This window comes from Falco cherrug, chromosome Z (genome assembly GCF_023634085.1).
Source record: "Falco cherrug isolate bFalChe1 chromosome Z, bFalChe1.pri, whole genome shotgun sequence".
Lineage (NCBI taxonomy): Eukaryota > Metazoa > Chordata > Aves > Falconiformes > Falconidae > Falco > Falco cherrug.
Genome location: NC_073720.1, coordinates 19,790,718 through 19,811,755, shown reverse-complemented (window position 1 = coordinate 19,811,755; position 21,038 = coordinate 19,790,718). Strand labels below are relative to the sequence as shown.

The following is a 21,038-nucleotide window of genomic DNA, read 5'->3' as shown; positions in this document are numbered from 1 at the left end:
TTTTCACATACCAAATGAGCTTATCCTTAGACTGAAGTCAGACAAAGGGCCATCTGGCTTTTCACAGAACCAATCCTACAAAAACAAAAAAGGCACAACATCATGTTAATCCCAGGCTGAGCAAAATACAAATGTCATTGTTAAATCTTGCACTTCGAAGAAATTGCCTTCTCCACCTCCTGAAAGGCAGTCTTTCAGATGCTTCAGCATACCAAATGGCATACCATTCGCATCTGAACATCACTGAAACCACATTATACTTAACTCCACGCGTCAACTGTGTAAGTTTATCTTGCATGCTGTCACTGATTTAGAGATGCATCAGCTTTGTCACCTAGCCAACAAACATTTTAAGCCCTGAATACAAGAAACATTAACCATTCAAAACTATACCAGTCTTTTGAATTATTTCTCTTTTCCAATCTTTCAGACTGTATAGTGAACAAAAGCCTGTTTTCATCAGCTTCGTAACTGCATTTCTAGGGTTTGACTAAAGGATGCTTACAGATCATCTTAAGACGAAATACCCAGAATATGTCAGTACATGTTCATTTGTTCAAGAATTCAGATACTTCATTTGAAACAAGTCAGAACAGCACCTGATTTGCACATTTTACAGTTAGCTTTATTTCCAGCAAATGCCATGTTTAGCTTTCTCCTGTTTAATGCAAGCCTGCTGTGTGCTAGTACACCAGAACAGCAGATGACTGAGGAGCATCAGAGGACTACCAAACCTTTTACTTCAAGACTGTGCTTTTTTAATTACTACTACAGCTTTTACACTTCTCCATGTGGTAGCAACACTACAGGAAATTAAGCCCCAACTCTTAAAACTACTATTCTGCAAGTATATGCTGTAATTTCTTCTTTTTGCAACCTCACTTTTACCCTTATCCACCTGCACAAGCCATTTGCATCTCCTCTTCCTCCTTGTTCCTCAAGGCTGAATTTAAATGCCCATCAAGACCAATGCCAACAAAGAATCATTATAAATTCTCAAGCTTCCTGCAGTTTCTTGTGATAGCAATATTAAGTCAACATCAAAAGCAGCAAAACATTACTCTTTGGCTATCTCTCATTACACTCCTGTATCTTATCCTTCATTTCACACCAAAGCATTTTACTGCTATGTAAAAAAAATAGCAAAACTCAAATAGGAGCAACTTCTACACAAGGTTTAGCTCAGAACTAGGCCTGACAGTAGATACCTCACATCACTCAAGTTCAGCTATAAATTCCAGAACTGTATTTTTAAGAATTCTTCTCATCTGCTGCCAAACTCTAGACCATTAAACTGTCTGCAGCTTAACAATTTAAATGTACCACTACATCCTGACCTAACTGTAGCTGTTGTCCTGCCTAGCACCCATCTCTGCACAGACATGCAATAAATGTGTATCTCAATTCTGTGTGTGCATCAGCTCTTGCACACCAGCTAAAGAACCCAGACTTGGGATAACAGTAGGAGGAAGAGATAAAAACACACAACAGCCCAACAGTAGCCATCCTGTACCTGCTCAGTGGGTGGGAAGATTTGGCATAACTTGTTGTCCTTTCTACTCCAGTCCTCTTGGATCATGCTGTGATCTGCTTGCAGGAGACAAAACACATCAGCAGCAGCCCCCTGCCTATCCCCATCAAGTCCTGTGGTGCCTGCACAGAGGACACCATTAAGCCTGCCTATCCCAGTACTCACTGTCTTTGCTGCCACTCCCTCTCAGCTGGCTGAGGGTCCTCCTGGGGTACAAACCTCTCGAGTCCATGAGGTAATAACCCACATGTAACCCTCCCTCCCACTACCTAAGCTCTCCTGTTAAAATAAAATGGCGCCCCTCACTGAGGCCTTTATAGCGCCACCGCCACGTGCAGCCGCTGGGCCGTCACGTGCCTCTCCCGCCAGCCAATAGGAGCGCGACTTTCCCGCAGCGCGCGAGTGCAGGTGCCCGCGGGGGGGGGTGGGGGGCGGGGGGCAGGGGGGGCGGGAGGCTCTCAGGGGCGGGGCGGGGCGGGGGCGCCGGGGCTCTGCGGCCGGGGCGGCGGAGGTGCACGTGAAATGCGCGGGAAGCGCGGGGCGGGCGGGGTCACTTGCCTGGGGAGCGCGGGGCGGGCGGCGTCACGTGCCCGGCGGGGGCCCGCCGCGCGCGACGTGATCCCTTTGACTTTGTGCGGGGCGCCAGAGTGTGTCCCGTCTGACAGATGCCTGACAAACGTGAAACCCACTGTGGGGCAGAACCGCGACCAAGTGTTCTGCTGCACGCAGCGTTGTCAAGCATTAGCAGAACTGCTAACAGAATATGCACTTTTGCTGAAAGTAAAAAAAAAAAAAAAAATCAATTAGGTTAAACAGGCTATATATATATATTAGAAAAACAAGAATGCACATGAACAATATCCCCTTCCCACAGTTTTTTGTTATACTAGACTTGGTAGAGAAGAGAAGGCTTCATTTCTGGCTTGGGACTTGTATTTGTGTTGAAGTGCAGGAAGACATATTGAATGAATCCACTTTAGGATAGAATAAGCCTTGTAGTTAAAGTATAATGAATATAAGAAATATATTCTGATGAAATTAATAGTTGCACAACAAAAGCTGCTATGAAATCCTCTGTACAACCCTGTACCAAGGCAAAGAACTTACATTTACTCAAAGAATGTAGGTATAGTAATTAGGTCATGTAACCATAGCCCGAAAGAAATAATTAATGAAATAACTGACCAAAGAAGGAGTCTGTTTCTCTTTAGCTTTCTCTAACAAGGGGCCTGCTTATAAGTTATCTAGAGGAAGCAATTAAAAGAAACAAGCAGAAGAAACAGATGGTCGACAAGGACATAAATTAGCTCAGACTTATAAGAACATTGCAAACTGGCAAGATCATCACATACCAGGCAAAAGGTGAAAAGTACACCATGAGGAAGACCTATGGCCTTCCTCCCAAAGACCCCTGCCCACATCCTGAAGACCCCTGCCCACAATTCTTGGAGGAATATGCACAAGAGCAAAGGACTGATAAGCTAATTAACATACGAAGCGAGGGTAGGCGGGATTAGGTAATGAATATGTATAGGCGTTAATTGAATATTCATTGTTTTATTGTATAAATATAAGATAATTAGTTACTTTAAGCATGCACGTTAGGCGGAAGGATCCCCCATGCACCCAGCGCTGCCAATAAAGGATACTTAGTCACTAAGAAATGTTGACTTTGTTCTTTAAATCAATCAGTTCAACACATCTATTAAAAATTGTGGCAAGTACTCCAATGCTTTGGCACATGTTTCTGAGCAGCTGGCACGGTGTATGTCTTCTTTCTACCCCTTTTCATGCAAAATATTTAATTTGTTTGAAATAATACAGCAATGTTTACTCTGAAAATCGTAAAGGAAGTATGTATCATTCCATACATGTCATAAGTACTCATTAACCTGCTCTACCATGTCCAACAGATTTTCTTCACTGGAAAAACTATTTGAAAACCTGTGTGTCTGTTTGAGAACTTTGGTGTCTTAGGTTGCAGAGAAGCGACACCAGATCTGTAGTTTTGCAGTGAACATCTGAATGTGTAATAGGGGCTTTGGGAGAGGATAAAGCAAACCTGTGCAGCAGGTGGCAGTTATCAGAGAGTGGTTTCTGAACTCATGCTCTGGTTATTTTCACCTTACACATTGTCAGTTAAGCCCTCCCCTCTATAGCTGCTAATTTTTCAGGAACCTCAGGACAGGACACAGGTTGTACTCAACTTAGAATGCAAAGCAGCTAAGAAACTCAAGAACTAGCTTCTCTGTCTCATACTGAGCTTAAAATTGCACCCTTAGGTGGTATATATGAGGCTGTGCTTAGTGCAGGTAGCAAAGATGGCTGCTTGGAGTTACTAGCTTTCAGTAGGTAATCAGTAAGTTACACAATGTCCAAGGATTAAGAGCTCACAGAGGGAGCATTTCCACAGGAAGTGTGTAAGGCTACATACAGGTTCCTGAAGCAGCATGCGGAAATAGCAGGAAGCTAAATTTTACCCACTGTGCTAACTCCATAACACACCATTTTACTTTCTGCCTAAACAAGAAAACAGAGTAGGTTCATGAGCCAAAATGGCTTCTGGTTTCATTGCACTGGAGCTCCGTTTTGGATGTCCATAAAGAAGAAAGAGCAGTATGTCTGTTCTCCTGAGAAACTTATGTTTGATGGCAGATGTGCTACTCTGGTACATGTAAGCCAAACCAAGAACTTGCAAATTGTTCATCTTCCTTTCCATCAACAGGTGCTCATTCTCTTGGCTTTGCCAGCGTAACTTCATATTTAGCACTCCCTAACTCACTCAAGGAGACACGCGGTTTGGTTAACACTTTCGATGGTAGACATAGGGAGCAACTACAAATGCAGTCACGTGGTGGCTCTGTAGTCACTGGTGAGTGATCTTAGTTTATTTTAGATACAGTGAGATGTCACAGTCTCTAACCAGTAGATGGAGAGTTCTTATTTTCTTCCCCTGTTCCCTTAATTCTGCTCATTGCAGGACACTCTCTACTGCCTCCAAATTACTCCCCAGTACTTCAGAAGGAGTAGCCAAATGATGAAATGTTGTGAATGCCAAGAAATTACATGGTAAATGTAACCATTTTGTTCAGCTCAGAAGATTCTTCAGGGAGCTACAACTTCTGTTTTTTGTTTCTTTTTCCAAAGGCTGCTAACAATTTGATGCAAACCATGATGGCTGGGCACAAGCTGCACAAGATGTTTGCTGACTACCCTTGAGGTTGTTTTCTCCCACCAGTCCTGCTCCAGCAGAGTCACCTAAAGCCAAAAGAGAACAAAGTAGTATCCAACATACATAAGCATTATCTTATACAGTATGTTCAAATGTAACATGGAGCTCCAAATCACCGGAAACACATATAAAAGTATATTACAAAACCTTATAAAAATAACCCCAAGTGTGACTGTAACCCACTAGAGTGAGGAAGAAGAAACCAGCAATGTCTACATCATACGCCTCCCAGAGAAGGACTGCAGATGCTGACAGCTTGCCATAATGTCCCTTCTTCTCAGTGCCACCCAGGAATGAAACCATAAGCCTCAGGACCCGGAGCAGCAGCAGAACAGTGAACATAACACAAGGAAAAGGGGTAGAAAGTAACAGCGTCCACAAAAAAATTTCCTCTTTCATTTTGCCTAACAATTAGAGCTGGACTAATGATGATCAAACTTAGGATTTCAATTACTATTAATTTCTTCTTGGCTTTACTTTTATATAAGGTGTGCTTTATCTTTTCCCACAAACAAGATTTTGGGTGTAACACAGTTTCTACATCTTAAATTATATCCTCATATATTATCAGTATTTTTCAGAAAGAAATCTGGAGTAATCTCTGCCAAAATGCAAAACACACTAAGTTTGTTAGCCATGCGACCATACCTCTGTTTGCAATGATGGGGCAAGTTATTTATTCTTCCACTATAATGTTTTATATAATGTATGAATTTGTGCATATTACAATTATCTTATACCTGAAGTAGAGAGCAAAGTATGACTTAAGGCTAAATCAGAGGAACATTCAACACATCAGGTGGAAATTTATTAAAGACCTGGATTTAATGCTGTCTTTGTCTTACAGATTTACCAAGAGGTCCAAAATAAATTTAGGCTCCCATTTTTCGAGGCACTGCCCAGGCATGTAGGAAGAGACACTCTTTGCCCAGAAGGTAATGCGTCATCAGAACAGAAAGCCACAACAGAAAACACTGCAGAACAGTGAACTGAATACCCTTTTGAGGAGTCAGCTGTGGGCAGCAGTTTTCATGAGGGAGCAGGAGAAATCTCCACTTCTTTGGCTTGCTTACAGTCCTTACCAGAAAACATTTTTCCTAAGTGTCACTCAAGGACTCTAGTTAGTGACCAAGAACACAACAAAATGTAGGTCACCTATCTGCTATAGCAGTAACTATGTAAGTCTTTCATAGCACAGGACACAAGAAGACAGGCTTACAAGGGCAAGACAGATGCTTGCATGCTGAAAAACCCCAGTTATTCACACATCACTACTTTGGCAGGTTTTCGTTTCATTCACTTTCACAGCACCAGCATGTGGTGTTAGCATTGCATTTCAAATGCATATGGTAGCAGGTGGACAGACTTCCTGACTCATCGACAAATATCTTCCCATGTCCAAAAAGCAACTGCATAGTCTTGGAGTCCAAGGGTGGCTCAGAGGCAACAGATGATAGTGAATTTTCGGGCCTGCACAGAGTTTTGGTCCAGCTGAGCTTGTGCGCAGCTGAATTTCAGGGTGATGGGTGTTGTTGGTCTCTGCTGCCTCATTTCCACTCCCAGTCTGAAGTTCACTTACACAGCAGTTTTATTGCTGGAACAGTCCCACCACTAGCCACACAATCTGATTTGGGCTGCACTTGAACAGAAAGTACAGACTGGGATTTATGTCTAGCTTGTTTTTTCACATGGGGAAGTGGTCTCTTCTGCCTTCCTTTGGTGCAATTCAGCAGTTTTCCTCAGGCATGAGCTATAAATACCCCTAGAATTTGACTTTAACCAGTGTTTCAGCTACGAAAAGGACATGTTCCCAAGATCATTTAACTAGGACCAAAAAAACCCAAAGCGTACGGTTAAAATTGGTGACTTTTTAAGATGCATTGACTGGCTGATTGACTAGCCTGCCTATGGATCCTTTGCTCAGCAAGTGTTCTGTACCTCCCTGAGCAGGTCAGGAGACCCGCAGTACATCATCCCCCACGGAGGCAGCCACCCAGTCTGGGAAGGCCAGCATCGTTAGTTGTAGCAGGGATTATGCCCACACTTGTCAGCATGCCGGCTGCTAAAGCCCGGAAGCAGATGGGTGAGCTGTTGGGTTTTGCTGGTTTTGGTTTGGGTTTTTTTAGGGGGGTGGGTGGGTGTTGGTTGTTTCCTTGTTTTTGGGGTGTGTGTTGTTTGTTTGTTTTTTTAATAGAGGCACCTCGTCAACCATCACTGGCAAATGCAAGTCTTTCCTTCGCGGGCTCCTCGGTGCGTGCTTGCCCGTACCGTAACGACCCGGGAACTCGCGCAGGCACCGCGCACGCCTTGCTGCCGCCCCCGCAGAGCGATGCGCTCCGCTGCCCCGCCGGAGGTGCCGTTTGCCAAGAAGCAAGCGGGAAGCGCGTGCTCCCCCGCCAACAACCGCAGCACCGCCGGCCCGAACCGCACCGGCAGCCTCCGCACAGCTGCCGCTACCGCGCCGGCTCGCCCCCCGCCGGTACCCCTCCCCCCCCCGCGCCCCGCCGGCCCCGCCCCGCAGCTCCCGCCCGGCCCCGCCGGCCCCGCCCCGCCGCTCCCCGCCCCGCCGCGGCTGCCTGGGACGCGTAGTCCGACGCGCGGCGGCGCCCGGGCGACTCCCTCAGCGGGGCCGTGCTCGGGGACTACGCGTCCCGCCACGCCACCGCGGGGCCCGCCCAGCACCCGCCCCCGGCCCGCGCTGCTTCCTGTCGCTGCCGCGGGACCGCGGGGCTGCCGGAGCAGAGCGAGGCGGTGCTGCCGCCGCCGCCGCAGGTAGAGTCCGTGCGGCGCCAGCTGGCAGAGCTCTGGGGCCGGTCGGGGCGGGAGGGGCCCTCGGGGCGGGAGGGCTCGGCGGGCGCGGCGCGGTGCGGTGCGGTGGCTGCCGCTGCCTGCCCCGCGCTGCCCGGAGCGCCGCTCGCGGCCCGGCTCGCTCGGCCCCCTGAGGGGGACGGCGGGACGGCCGGGCCGGGCCGAGCCGGGGCCTGCGCCGCGCCGCGCTGTGGGGCTGCGGGGCGCCCTGCCTGCCGCCGGCGCGCCGGGCCTGAGGGAGGGCGCCGGGCAGGGCCGCACGGGCAGCCCGGCGGGACCGTGCCGGGCGCGGGTGTGGTGTGTTAACGCCGAACACGAAGGAAACGCCAGAGCGTTGTCTGATGCGTAGAAACGGTATTAAACCTTTCTCGGGCGATCCATGAATCTGGGAGAAGCTTACATCGGCTTTAACAGGCCTGGGGGCCCTGTGACATAAAACCAAAATGATGTTAAAAATGTAAGTTAATCCCCAAGGTCATAATTTCATGTTCTTAGAAGTATTTTTTTACAGGCTCCACAAAAAACCCCACCCTGTATACAAATAATAGATGCTTTTATCTGTTAAAGACAAATAAAACTAATACTTAATTTCTTCTTAATTTTTCTTAGGTTTGCCATCAGGTAGTAATCACATACCCATTGGGTCAGTCTGAGCTACGCAGAAGCCCAGTGGTGTTTCAGCTTATTGTAGTCAAGAGTTTTTTTCCCCAAAGGTTACTAGCTTACATTGCTTATACAGTTTTAATTGTCTTCGACCAACAGGTTGTAGGAGAGCATGAACAAGCTAACTGGCAGCAAGCTGTCCCACTCCTGAGGAGCTCTGAATGTACGCTCCTGCTCTTAGGACCAGTATAGTGTTTTTCAGTCCCTTCTGATGGGTGATTCACTGTCCCAAAAGAGGAACTGAAGAACTCTGCTGCCCTGCTTTGAAGTTCATGTCTTTCAGTGTAGGCTGTGCTTATTTTTCACAATTTATACAAGCACTGCCTGCAGTTTACTTGAGATTTATGCCTTGAGCTTTATTCATCCATTCACCTGCTCAAAATTTAAAAGAAGATTGGGTCACACCAAGTATGCCTTTAAAAAAAAATCCTTATTTGAACTACATACTTTCATTAGTGGATCCTTGTGTTTAAACCATGAGTATGAAGTGGGGCTTTAGGACTCGTGACTTTAAAGAAGAAATGAAACAAAATGTGTGTGTAGTTGAAATTGTCACAATTTTGTGTTAATTGACTGGGAGCTATCCTTTTTAAGAAGCACTAGGAATGTCGAAATAAAGAAAACTTCTGCTGCACGCAAGCACAAGAACAGTTTTTGGTGGCAGAATTCCTACCAAAATAATTTAAGGCCACAGTCGTCACTAACCATATTGAAAAGTAACAAGTTACAGGTAATTAGATTTTGTGATCATTAATTTTAAGGTGTATGACTTCCAAATTAAAGAGTTCTGGCTTTGTCCGTGATGGCTGGTCCACGGGGTCTCCTATACCGGACAGTTTTTACAGAACCACTGCTAACATCTGTGTAGCACATTTAGCTTTAGTAACATGGAGCATAAATAGCTCTCACAGCTCCAGCTGCTGTTTTTTCCGCCACCTTGTCCAACTGCACTGGTAGCTATGATGGCATGGTGGAGGCTGTGGTGGTAGTGCCCTTCTCTGCCTTCCTCCTCCTGCCCTCTATGGAAGGTTCTCTGATAAACAGCAGTCCTGCAAACCAGCTAAGCACAGATTGTGCTCATGAGGTGACTAGGATGACTGACTGACTGACTTAATACAGTTTTGTTCCTGCTGTCAGGTGAACTGGTTTGGTAACCTTCTTGCATAGTCTGAGCTGTAGCAGTGAATGATCTGTCAACATGGGTGTCTCATCTTAAAGCACAGGCACACACACCTATAGCCAAGCCATAACTACAACTGTGAGACTGACAGAATGAGCAAGCTGTAATACGGTTTTATCATCCAGTGCAAAGACCATTACAGCACAGCCACCAGGCTAGAATGAAGTGTCTAAATTTGCTGGGTTCTTGTGTTTACTCCTTGAAGCTATTCAGACTTTGTAACTAGGGGAGAGAGACAGAGAACCTGAAGGCAGTGAAAGCAAAAAGTCACGGGGGCAAGCCAGTGAGGATTAATGAAGGTCTAACTCTGTTTAGATTACCATCTGAAAGTGATGTGGAGTGGGACTGGGATTGTACCGTGCATATCCCTGGGTGTTGCTTCACAATTTATGACCAGCAGCAGAAAAGCTGCATTATTAAATACTCATCCACTTACTCCCTTTGGCTGCCCTTCAGAGATAGTGCTTCAAATGTTTGCAGGAGAATTGTAAATAAGACAAGAAGGCATACTAAGCTTCACAACAGTGAAATTATCTCCTGAAAAGATCATCCTTTTTGGATGACAGAATTCAAAGTCTATGCAGACTTTTGACCGTTGAAGGATACCCTGCCGTTAATGGTGTCTGAATACCAGTGATTAGATATTAACGATAGTTAGGACTGTGTTGATAGCTTATGATTGGAAAAAAGTAATTGCTGCTTTAAGTCTTTAACCAGAAGTGAATCCCAAACTTGTTTTAGCCTGCTGACAGTTTGGACAGATTGGTATATATCTGCAAGAGTATTTCAAATTTTCCTTCTAGATATAGCCATTCCTTTCTAAGTGAATAGAGGACAGCTGAGCATGGTTTCAGGCACTGTACAGCAGTTCTTAGAAGAAGCTAGTGTCAACGTTGCTCCAAATTTGTGAGGGTTTTGGTACTACAAAGCTATGTCAAGAATGTATTTCTTTTATAATACTTGTTGTGGAAGATCTACATTTTATCTTAACCGTGCTAGATACAGCCATGAAAGTTTAGGGAGGCATTTTCAACAGCACTTAACTCTGGGGGGAGTAGCAAAGCCAGAGTATTTCCTTCTGGAGTCAAATGTTGGAGGGCTAAGTAGCAGATATCTGCTACATGATAGGGTAGGAGTTTCACAAGCAGAACTAAACACTTTCCTCGTGAAAACTGAGCTGGAAAGTAAAAGAAATACGAGTGCAGAGAAAACATTCTCATAGCCTGTTCCCTCCAGCATCAATACAGCATGCTGCAGGGGAAAACATACGATTTCTTCCTTTGTTTCTATCATCAATAAGATTTTGGTTGTGGGAGACTGCAGTTAGCACTCTGTCTGATCCTTCATCTCTGCTGTCACTAGAAGTGAAGAGAGGAGACACATGGTGCCTGTGGCAGAGGACGGAAAGCAGGTCTGTGCAGGTGAAAAAAGGGAACTTGCAGAAGAGTAGAATGGTGAAAAGCAAATGGCAAGAGGACCAGGAGAGAAAGATTTTTAGAGAAGAATATAGGGTGCAGTATGTTGAGAGAATCCCCATTTCTCATTTGTTAGGAAATATGTTACAAAGCAAAGCCAGGATCTGTGCAAGGGTAATTAAACATACAAACCTGTGTTTAAAAGGGCAGAATTTGCAAAGCTGAAGTATTCAAAGGTTGGAGTATTAAACTTAGCTAAGTTTCATGAAAATTAAAATTGCCTAGGCAATCTTAGTCATCTTGGTACGTATGATATAGATTGGGAACATTTCTATATTGGATCATTATTTTTCTCAAGCTGAACAGTTCTCAGAATAGAGGACTTGTTGTTAGAGAACAAAGTGATAGTATTCAGTTCACTTTTGCCTGAGACCTGATCTGCCTTATTTGCTGCTCAACAAACCGTAACTGTTCCTCTTGGATGTTTTTTGCAGGGAGTAATATAAATCACAGCTAAGTTTTATGTGAAAGTTAGTTTCTCCTCACAGCATGTCTATGAGATAAGGCAAGTGTTGGCTTTATCCTTATTCTAAGGATAGGGAATAAAGCGCAGGGAAAAATACACTAATTTTGAATGCTGAGTTTGAAAGTTGCTTGGTTGTGTTCAAAATATTCAACATCATTCAGCGGCGTGTAACACAAGTGCTCTTCTGTTTTGCAGCATTACACAAGGTTCTAAGCAGAAGGGAAAAAAGAGGGAACATACTGTCAGGTAGGTTGTCCCTCAGACTGTGCTTTTAGTTACACTTCTAGCAATATTGCCTTCTACCACAAACCATACCAATGTCTCTTCAACTGGACAGTGAAACTGCTGGTTCTGTAGCACTACAAGCCAGACAAACCCCAAACAAGACCCTAAACAATTCTCTTCCTGTTCAGATATTATATTTTTAGCCAGATCTATTCTTCAGTCCTGTTCATTCCACCAAGAGAAGAAAGAAAACAAATAGCTGTGCCATCACAAATAGGAGATAAGACTGTAAGAATGAGCAGTTGGGAACAGCAGTGCTTTTTTTTAATTCATAGCATTGCTGAAGACAAAGTACCATGAATTTGTATCACCAACTCTAGGTACGCTATAGCTAGCAGTAAACTCTTTCCAATTTGCAGGAAAGTCCAGTTTGACAACAAATGAGTTAGGTTTCCTTAGAACAGCTGCCTTTTTTTCCAAGAAGCCGTATGTTAATTCCCAGAGATCTGTACTAATTCTCCAAATGCAACAGTGGCCTCATGGGAACTGTGTCGTAAAATACACAAACAGAATTATGTTGGTCCAGCAACTTTGATTATTGACATGAATTCTTTGTGTTTTACATCCTAGTCCTGATTGTAGGCTTTTAAGACCAAAGAGAGAATACTGCATGTCATATCACAGGTTTTTAAAAGAAACTTTAATTTTATGAGGTGAACGTTGATCAGATACCCAGTATAAAAAAATTGTCGTACAACTAGGACACTAGGCAAGTAAGCAGTTGAGAAGAGGTTATTGTAATGGAAACTGTTGGGCAATAAGTTCAGGTAGCACGACTGGCTCCATCCTATGTATTAAAAATGTTAATATTGAGAGTGAAGTCCAGCCAGATGGGGTAGAAATTAGATAAGAGAGAGGTTAATCAGGCTCATTCTTCCTCATTTTGCTCTTCTGCTTACAGTTGTCTTTAAGCTGTACTGGCTCCAGGTGCAGTCTTTATGTATGTGATAGCTGCATCTATTTGTAAAGTAATCAAATTGCTCCTCATAAGCTTCACCTATGTGTTCTCAACAATAAGCACTTAAGAAATAAACTGTCTGCACCAATCCCACTTCTAAGTAGACCCTAGAGAAGTCAGTAAGCAACAACTCCGTAAGCCCCAAATCATGCCATCAAGCTAATCAGTGTATGCTGTGTTTTGGAAGGATTATTTTCTTTATGCAATGCTATAAAATCTTCTGAGTTCTTTATTTGTAGCCATAGTGCAGAGGAAATCAAGCTGGTGATCAATGTTGTCTGCATTCATCAGATTGAACTGTAAAACACAAATAATGTTATTTAAAACAGGGTTTTAAGGAAGGGATGTGTTTAAAGCAGTATCTTAAAATAGCATCAGTGTCTGCTTAATCTGCACCATAAACCAGGGCCTGTGGAACAAAGGGATATATATACAGTCTTCTGGAAATTGTGGCTGAAACCACTTTGGAGTATTTGTGATTTCAATTTATTTCAAATGTCATTTTTTAGCCATTAGGAATGTAAATTTTCATCTGCATTTTCATGGCTAAATTCAAAGTGTGATTTAAATGCTGATAAAGTTGCATAATGCAGAATGTGAGGAATTTGTTTTAGAGACCTAGGTGTATCCTGTTCAGAAAAAGCATGCAGGATGTTAAGGTGAAAAAGAGGAAGAAATGGAATAAAAGAAGATAATACCACATTACCAGTCTTCTACCTGAGACCACTGGTGAGGTTTTAGAAAGAAAGAGGCTGTAGAAAATCTATGAAGGCTGCTGTCTTCAGGTGTGGTTGGAGGGATGCAAAAAGTTCTTCATAATGGGAATGGCAGGGGAGTAGGTTGATAGCTGCAGCAGTGTGTGAAATCTTAGGGGCCCATGGTTTTGTTGCAGAAGTTGATGTGCACTGTGGTAAATTTAATGGTGGGGCGGTGTGGGGAGTCAATAGGTGGGAAGGAGGTGACCTAGAGCTATAGAACAATAAGGGAAATCAATAGGAAAAAAATGAATGAGAGGGGAGCTGTGAACAGGGTTTCAAAAGGAACAGAGTGCCACGTGGAATGAAATCAGAATATTGCTGTGAACTAAGAAATCTCTTTATAAGCAGTGCTTAGTAAAGGCAGGTTTGGAAAGCAATTTTGACAGTGTGTAGGAGAGAGAATATAGAGGGGAAATGAGCAGGAATTCATAAGCTGAGCATCACAGAAGAGCTAAGAAGGATGAGAGAATGTAAGATGTTCAGTTGAGGCCAAAGAACCAGCAGCAATGATGTGTAGGAGAAGGACTTTAAGATAAAAAATCTGAACTGATGGTTTATAGAAGGGCTGGAGTGGGAGAAGAGGGTTGTTAGGCAGAAGCTCCATCTTGGAGAGGTTCTGGAAGGAGGAAAAAAAGCTTTAGAGAGAAAAAAAGCAAAAATTAAGTGCAAGAGAAAGAGGATGCTAGGGAGTACATATAGGGCTCTTAAGATTGCCTGGATTGTTATCACTGATCACTTAACTTTGTCCTCTCAAAAGAGCTAAAATCAACAAGAGAAAATCATCCCTTTAAACTTAGTAACTTTGTTCAAATATTTTGGTATGGATGCTGAAACTAGGAGGAAACTGGCAGCACTGCCAGATGAAATGGCTTCACCTATGCACTATCCCCTCTTTTGCACAAGCATGCAAGTGTGTGCAGCCAGACAGCAAGCCCCAAGCTCAACACTGATTTGAATTTAAAGCAAGTGAAAGAATGTTTAATTTTCATCTGGATCAGTCTTCCAAGTCGAGTTTAGTGTGAGATCACAAATGCCTATGAGCTGTCAAGGGCAGGACTAGTGTTTCCAGTATAATTTGCATGAACTGGTGCCTCTAGTGGTCCCCTCCTCTTGAGATCTGAGAGCCCTTACCTGTGCTCAGCACACTGGGGGCAGGGAGGGAGAGGGGGAGCAGGTGCCTGTCTTCTAAAATGCACTTCCTCAGCAAGTTGAGCCAGTCTTAAATCAGTGCTTCTGCAGTCCTCACTGCAACTTCATTCAGTTTTTTTCCACTCCTCCTCTAGCAATTGTTTGAGCCATAGAAAGTAGGTTGAATGTGGTTGAAAACTTTCTAACTTTCCTTCCTTTTTCATCCCCTCCTTCACATTTTTTGGGTTTTTTTGCAGGAGGCGTTAGCAGGATGAGCTAATGCAAGAGGATTGACAACATGCAGCTAGGAAGGGATAGAATCATGTCAGTGCTTAACTTAACTTGATGTAGTTTCTGGTATTGGGCCTTTACAGTGTATTTCCATGAGGATGCAGAAGGATAATAAATACCTTGATCTTTCTATTTTATCTTCTTCCATCACCACCCCAGGTTTCAAAAATCCAGTGCCATCTTTACTTACCTTGTGCCAGCTCTGGTTCTCATCTATCTTTCCGTCAACCTGTCTAACATTCTAAAACTGTCCCACTGAAAAAGCAGATACTTCTACCATATTTGTTTGGAGGAGTCCTGGAGGAGGAATTTTCAGGAGGTAGCAGGGATGACAGCTGTTAAAGCCATTATGTTTGTTCAGCTGCACATGAGACCACAGGAAGTGCCATGTGAGGACTGTAATTCAGTATAAGTAGAATTCCATTAGCTTAAAAGCTATCTGCTTCCTATTGTTTGGCCAGGAGTGCTCTGAATGCATATAATATGTTATTATCAATGCATTATTAAAACATTTATTGCCTTTAATTCAAAGAGCCTAGACTGCAATAATGTGATCTTTATTCTGGGAAGTACACTGGAAAATGGCATATGTGTCTGCTGCAAAGTTTGAAGTAATTTAGTGAAACAATAGTCTCTAATAACTGATACATTGTTCTGAGCTGTACTGATACAAATTGGAAATACAGCTCCTTTAAAAATGACGCTGGTCTTACGATGGAGCCATAAGAAAAGGAGTCCCATGCTTTGAAAGCAGGAAGATAAAACCTGCGTATGAATATATTTGATGTTAACTTGCATGCAGTGGACTTGAATCTTAGCTGTGGTAGGTCAAAGAAGATTCAGATTCCCAGCCTCGTTTTTTGCAAACCTGTTTGAGTCCCGATATAAGCAACGGCATCCATCATATTCCTTTATATTGCCTCTTGTGCTGCTAAAAGAGATTCAGAGTGTAATTGTACGTTGACCACTTTACATAAATGTATAATGTGTTATAAAAAATACCATCCCCCACTGTACTTGCCTGGTGACGTTTGCATTGTGGAGTGAGAATTCTTAAGTGCCAAGCTGGGGGGATTTTCTGGTGCAATTCTCCCCAGGAGCTTCTGAAGCTATGGGACTCTGCCAATGTTAAGTAGCAGGGACACAGTTCTGCTTAACTGTAGTTGACTTTTATTTTTTTTTAGGGCAGAATAACTGACAGGACCTAGAAGAAGGTGGCATATTCACAAATATGGAAGAGGATACCAAACCTCTCTTGGTTCCTGTGGGAGGTGACGAAAGTAATTATGGAATCATGAATATACAGTTTAATCCAGAAGACTTCAAGTGCAAAAGGTATAAGGAATGCTGAACTTACAGAATGATTGTATAGCAATGAGTTGTTTAATCTTTGCTTTTAGCAATAGAATCCTACAAAGACAGAAGACTAACATTTAGAAATCAGGATCTCAGTACAAACCATTCCTGCTTTTCTCTATATGGTATTATTTCCAAGCACCAGATGAACAGATGTTCATATTGTGTTTTGTTTATAAGACTTTTCTGTTGACATGATTTCAGAGAGAGTGCTTCAGTAAGAACTTGGCATCTGGCTTTTAAAGTGCTCCTCAAACACTGAGTATCATGTGTGTATACTGAAGCATGATGGATTTTATTTAGCACAACAAATGGAAATGTTGAGGCTATGCAAGAAACCTGGCCAGATGGTGTAGATAAATGGATGTCAGTATGTGTAAATAAATGGCTCTGTATGCATTCTGCAGGTGATGCTGGAAAAATAGATTATTTGCTGGTACTGAAGGAACTGAATGACCTTTACCAAAAAATGTACTTTTTTAGTTTCAGCAAATATGAAAAATTCGGCCTTTTTGCCATGTCTGCAAAAATTATATATACATATACATATATGTTTATTTTACATGTTTTCCTAGAGTTCAACAGCATTGTTCCCCAAAGGAGGATCTGAGTGGGAGACTTTCTCTGCTGTTACAGTTAAGATTTCTGTGAGTTGGTCCTGGAACCAAAAATTATATTGGAGTGGGAACTGCCCTTCTGATACTAGCTGGAGGCACCAGCTCTGCTTTTTTAGACGGAGGAATAACTGTGTAATACCTCTTGGACCCTGTTTATGGCTTCCCCCCCGCCCCCGGCCTTTGCATCCAGCATTGTATTTCAGTAGAGCAGTTTTTCTGAAGGAGCTGAAGATGGCACTGTTGTATACAAAATCGTCTTGCTGGGGCCCACTTCAGCAAAAAAAAAAGTTCTTGGTTACAGTGTTTTGCTGCTGTCTCAGCCTGCAGCTTTGGAATGCCGTGATGAGCCTACTTACACGTTAGCCAGGGGCTAAACAATCTCTCTTTTCTCTACAAGCAAAGGAAGGAGGGTAAGGGTCTGAGTGAGCCTAGGGGAACAGAGCACAGGTGTAGTAGCATGCAGAACTGTGGATGTGAAGACTAGGAAGTAGTAGAGTACTTTCAAGTGGAGAAAAGAAATGTGCAAAATTAATTCTGGCTTCATCTTCTTTTTGAGGAGTGTCTGAGCCCCTCGTTGCCCTCGTAGCATAAGAAGAGTGCTAATTTATATGGCTTTTGGGAGCTCCTTGTGTTGGAGGAAGTATGTGTTCTGTCTGAGTAGCAGTGGGTTTCAGGTAGTGTGGTGATGCAGTAGCAACAAGAGAAGTTTACGCCTCTCTGATACATCAAAATGCCAAGATCTGCTTTTCAAAAGTGAGGTTAGGTATTGTTTCCTCATTGTGTGTTTTTTTTTCTTGTGATTTCTTAAGTTTGGATGCTTAGCTTCATAAAAGGTCATAGTATGTGGCATTGGTTCCCTCCCCAAAAGCAGAAGTGTGTACTTGGTTGTCTGCCTGCATCCACAACCTCCAGTTCTGCACATCTGTCCAGTTTGTCCTTACTGCTCTTCCCTTGAGTTCATTCTCTCATTTTCTGCAGCCTAATCTTTTGCCTTCCAAGCATGCAGAGGCAGAAGGATTAAAGGCAGGAGCCCTGGATATCAGGAAGGCCTGGAAGTCATAGTGGTGCCAAACAAGGTCGAACTCCATCTTCAGAAGAAGAAACAAGGAAGAACAGGCCATCAGGGTCTATGTCAGTTGTGGTGAGAGCAGTGGGTGGTTTGAAGGGCTTCTTCATTAGAGCTTTAGGGAGTAGCAGCTCCAGGGAGACGGGTTTATCATGCATAAAGGTATCAAACAGTATGTGATTTGCTCTGTTTAGCTTGCTCCTCTTTTTTTAACTTGCTATTCAGAAACCCGATCAGATGTTGGTGGGTGGTCATTTTGCTTTCATTGAGATAGTTCTTGAAGTGTTTTGTGTGTTTTGCTTATAATCACTGTTTGTCTGTCTTAGTGCTGTTCTTTTGTTTGGATTGTTTGAGATTGGACAGCATTTACATAGTTACTTGGTTTTCTTAACAGCTTGGTGGATTTAGGATATTTCAAAGGCATGCTTTTCAGTGTTTACATAAGAACAATAAGTTAATTGTTTTTCCAGAGTTGTAAATTATTTTGTCTAGTGTTCTTTTGCTAGTTTAGGGGAAATATAAAACCACTTTTAATCCTTTTAAAAAGGATGTTATTGTTCTTCACAGTGACCCGAATTACTCACACAGTATTAGGTGTGTTTTGCCCATTTTGTAGGTGCCTTTAAAAACTAGAATGTCATTGCTGCAATGGCTTATTGGTGATTATTGTATGCAAGAGAGGGTTTCTTTTTTACTTCTGACTACTCTTTAAATCAATTTATTGTCAACAGATACTGCAGTTTTCTTCAGGAATACTTGAACCTTCAAAGAAAAACAAATGATGTTTTGTGTTGGTTGTTTTGCATATGAAGAAACTTGACAATGCCCCCTTCTAAAGGGAGATCGACCCTTTCTTTATTCTTTTTGGAGTCATGTAGTGTGCTCACAAAATGTAGGAGAGATCAGTAGGTGAGCTTTAACAGTTATAAATTAAACAGTCTCTGTAGATGGCAGTCAGAGAAACCTTTTTCATGCAAAAGTGGTTTGTTCCCTTTTATTTTCAAAGTTCTTTTAACTCACAGAAAGATAGACAATGGTCAGAACTAACCTGTGCAAAACTACTATCTCTGCATTCATTGTGCATTTACTGCTCCACACCCATGTGGTCTTCTTATTCAGTTGCCTGCTTTTCAGTTTTCTGTGTTGCTAACATGTTTACTGATTTCTAATATTACTACTCCCTAACTGGGGAGACTTAGAACCTCCTTAATTAAGAACCTTTGGGTTTTTCTTTGTAAGAGAAGAGTGGAATAGCTTTGCCTTTGACACAAAAAAGGGAACAGTGCTTGAAGTATGGTGTGGTAGAGCTTCACTTTGTTGAAATGTGTGTCCTGGGAGCAACGGATGTGATGTAGTAGTGTGCTCTGAAAGGTTATTTTGCTTCTGCATCCAGCATTTTAAGATACTTGAGTGGTCATGCAGTAATTGTAATGACAATAGTGTTAGGGTTGTGGGGAAAAAAATTAAGTAAATTGTATTGTGAAGAGAATAAAGATCTTACAGGATAAACTGTAAGTATACTGTTTACAATGCTTAAGTAAATTCAGACAGCTTAGACAGTAAAAAAGCAGAGTCAGTCGTGGAACTCTTCAGAACAGTTTTCATTAAAAGAAACACACTGAAATCTGTAATGTTCCTATGCAGACAGGCAGTTCCTGATTAAGAAATAGCAACCTATGAGTTGTCCTCTTACTGCTTTTTCTCCTTACTTTAATTTCCGTGATAGGGAAGCAATTTTACTCCTTAGTTTCTCCTGTGCCATATACAGCATTCCTATAATAGTTTGATGACTCAGTAAAACAGCCCTAGGAATTTACTAGCTTTATTTCTGTGTAATAATCCTATGGCATCCCTGAAAAGTTGATGTGGGAAGTCAAAGACATCTGTGCAGTAAGCTAAAGTGGCTCCTTGTGGTCATTTTGGAAGAGAGGAATAAAATTACTGAGCACTGTAAAGAAGTTTTTTTTCATTTTTATCTAAATATTAAAGGCTTGTATAATGTAAAGTCACTAATGCCATCATGTAAAGCCAAAAGACACACTGACACAAAAAAATTGTATTATATTGTAACAGCTCGATGCTGAGAGCACTGCTTTTTGATCAGATGTCCAGAACCAGTTGTTCGCTGTTTAAAAGTTTCAGCAAAGAGACTTAGAAAACAGTGTTATTTAGTTCAAAGCTTCTTGAAGTAGGTATTTGTCATACTGCCTCATTGCTCTGTAAGGTGTAGTACATTGCTGAAAATATTCAGAGAAAAGATGTAGCACCCTCAGTTGCAAGTTTTTGTGTAGTTTGCCAGACATTTTCCTATTGTGCTGTTCCCTCTAACCCTCCAAATCTAACACTTGAACTTTGCCTAGAACAATATTTGGAAACAACTTTAATCACAAGCATCTCTCTTTGGGTTTTTTTGTATGCAAAAATTGCTGCCACAGTTTGGACAGAAACTCTCTTCTTGCTTTCCTAGATCAGGACTAGAATTCTTAACTGTCCCTTTGTGTGAGAGATAACTAGCTGATGAGTGTCTGCAGGTTTTCTGGGAATGGTTTCTGAAATACATATACAGGGTGTAGTGTATACGAGGTGTGGACCTCCTGCATGAGACCCTGTGTCTTGTCCATGCTCATTATGCTCTGGAAAACAGCTGTGTTTTATTGGTGTGTATGCCCTGTGATAAAAAGAGCATTGTTTTTCAGGCTAGTTATTGAAATACAATCAGTAATTGTGTTTTTTAGTATGGATATAATAATCCATTGGATACTATACTCTATCTCAATGCATGGAAATTGCCTGCACTGTTTTGCATTAATAGTCACACCCTCCAGTCGTGCAACCTCTCTCCTTCCCCCAGAATCACGTTATCCCACATACTTTTCATAATCATTTTGCCACATGAGAGATCAATGTGATTGCCTGTATAAATCAGAAAGTTTTAGAGTTTTCCAAAATACATCCCAGATTATATTCTATCTGCTTTGAAAATCTCAGCCTTTGAGAATTTGAGTCTCTGAGAGCTTCTCAGACTTCTGCCTGAGTATGCCTTACAACTAGTCTTTGATCTGGTTGTGTCTGGGGTCTGGGAAATCACCTTGATCCTGGACAGAATGCTACCCTCTGCTAGTGGAGATCACAGAGGAAGATTGCATCCCAGCATGCCTGCGTAGCTTCTGCATAGCATGCAAATCAGACTGATGTTTTCAAAGAGCTCTCTAACAACCTTTAAA

At 42.6% G+C, this 21,038-nt stretch overlaps 1 protein-coding gene and 1 long non-coding RNA gene across 10 annotated transcripts in view; one reads left to right on the top strand and one right to left on the bottom strand.

Moving 5' to 3' along the window:
* LOC129734719 (uncharacterized) lies at positions 1-1,791 on the bottom strand. Its single transcript, XR_008730237.1, has 3 exons — positions 1,697-1,791; positions 1,514-1,587; positions 1-75 (listed from the first exon to the last, which is right to left on the bottom strand). It is a non-coding gene; the product is annotated as an uncharacterized LOC129734719 (long non-coding RNA).
* A 4,768-nt stretch (positions 1,792-6,559) lies between these two features.
* Positions 6,560-21,038, top strand: part of SLC38A9 (solute carrier family 38 member 9) — a 54,067-nt gene continuing 39,588 nt past the window's right edge. Inside the window, exons 1-4 of one of the 9 annotated variants that reach the window (XM_055699153.1) lie at positions 6,560-6,610; positions 6,714-6,846; positions 11,551-11,601; positions 15,960-16,110. In XM_055699153.1, the coding sequence (XP_055555128.1) occupies positions 16,007-16,110 (104 nt within the window). In that variant the 5' untranslated portion in view covers positions 6,560-6,610; positions 6,714-6,846; positions 11,551-11,601; positions 15,960-16,006. Of the gene's footprint in view, positions 6,847-7,350; positions 7,536-7,592; positions 8,029-8,940; positions 8,965-11,550; positions 11,602-15,959; positions 16,111-17,747; positions 17,890-21,038 lie in introns of those variants that run through there. The other 8 variants (XM_055699152.1, XM_055699150.1, XM_055699157.1 and 5 more) reach the window with 8 other exon arrangements.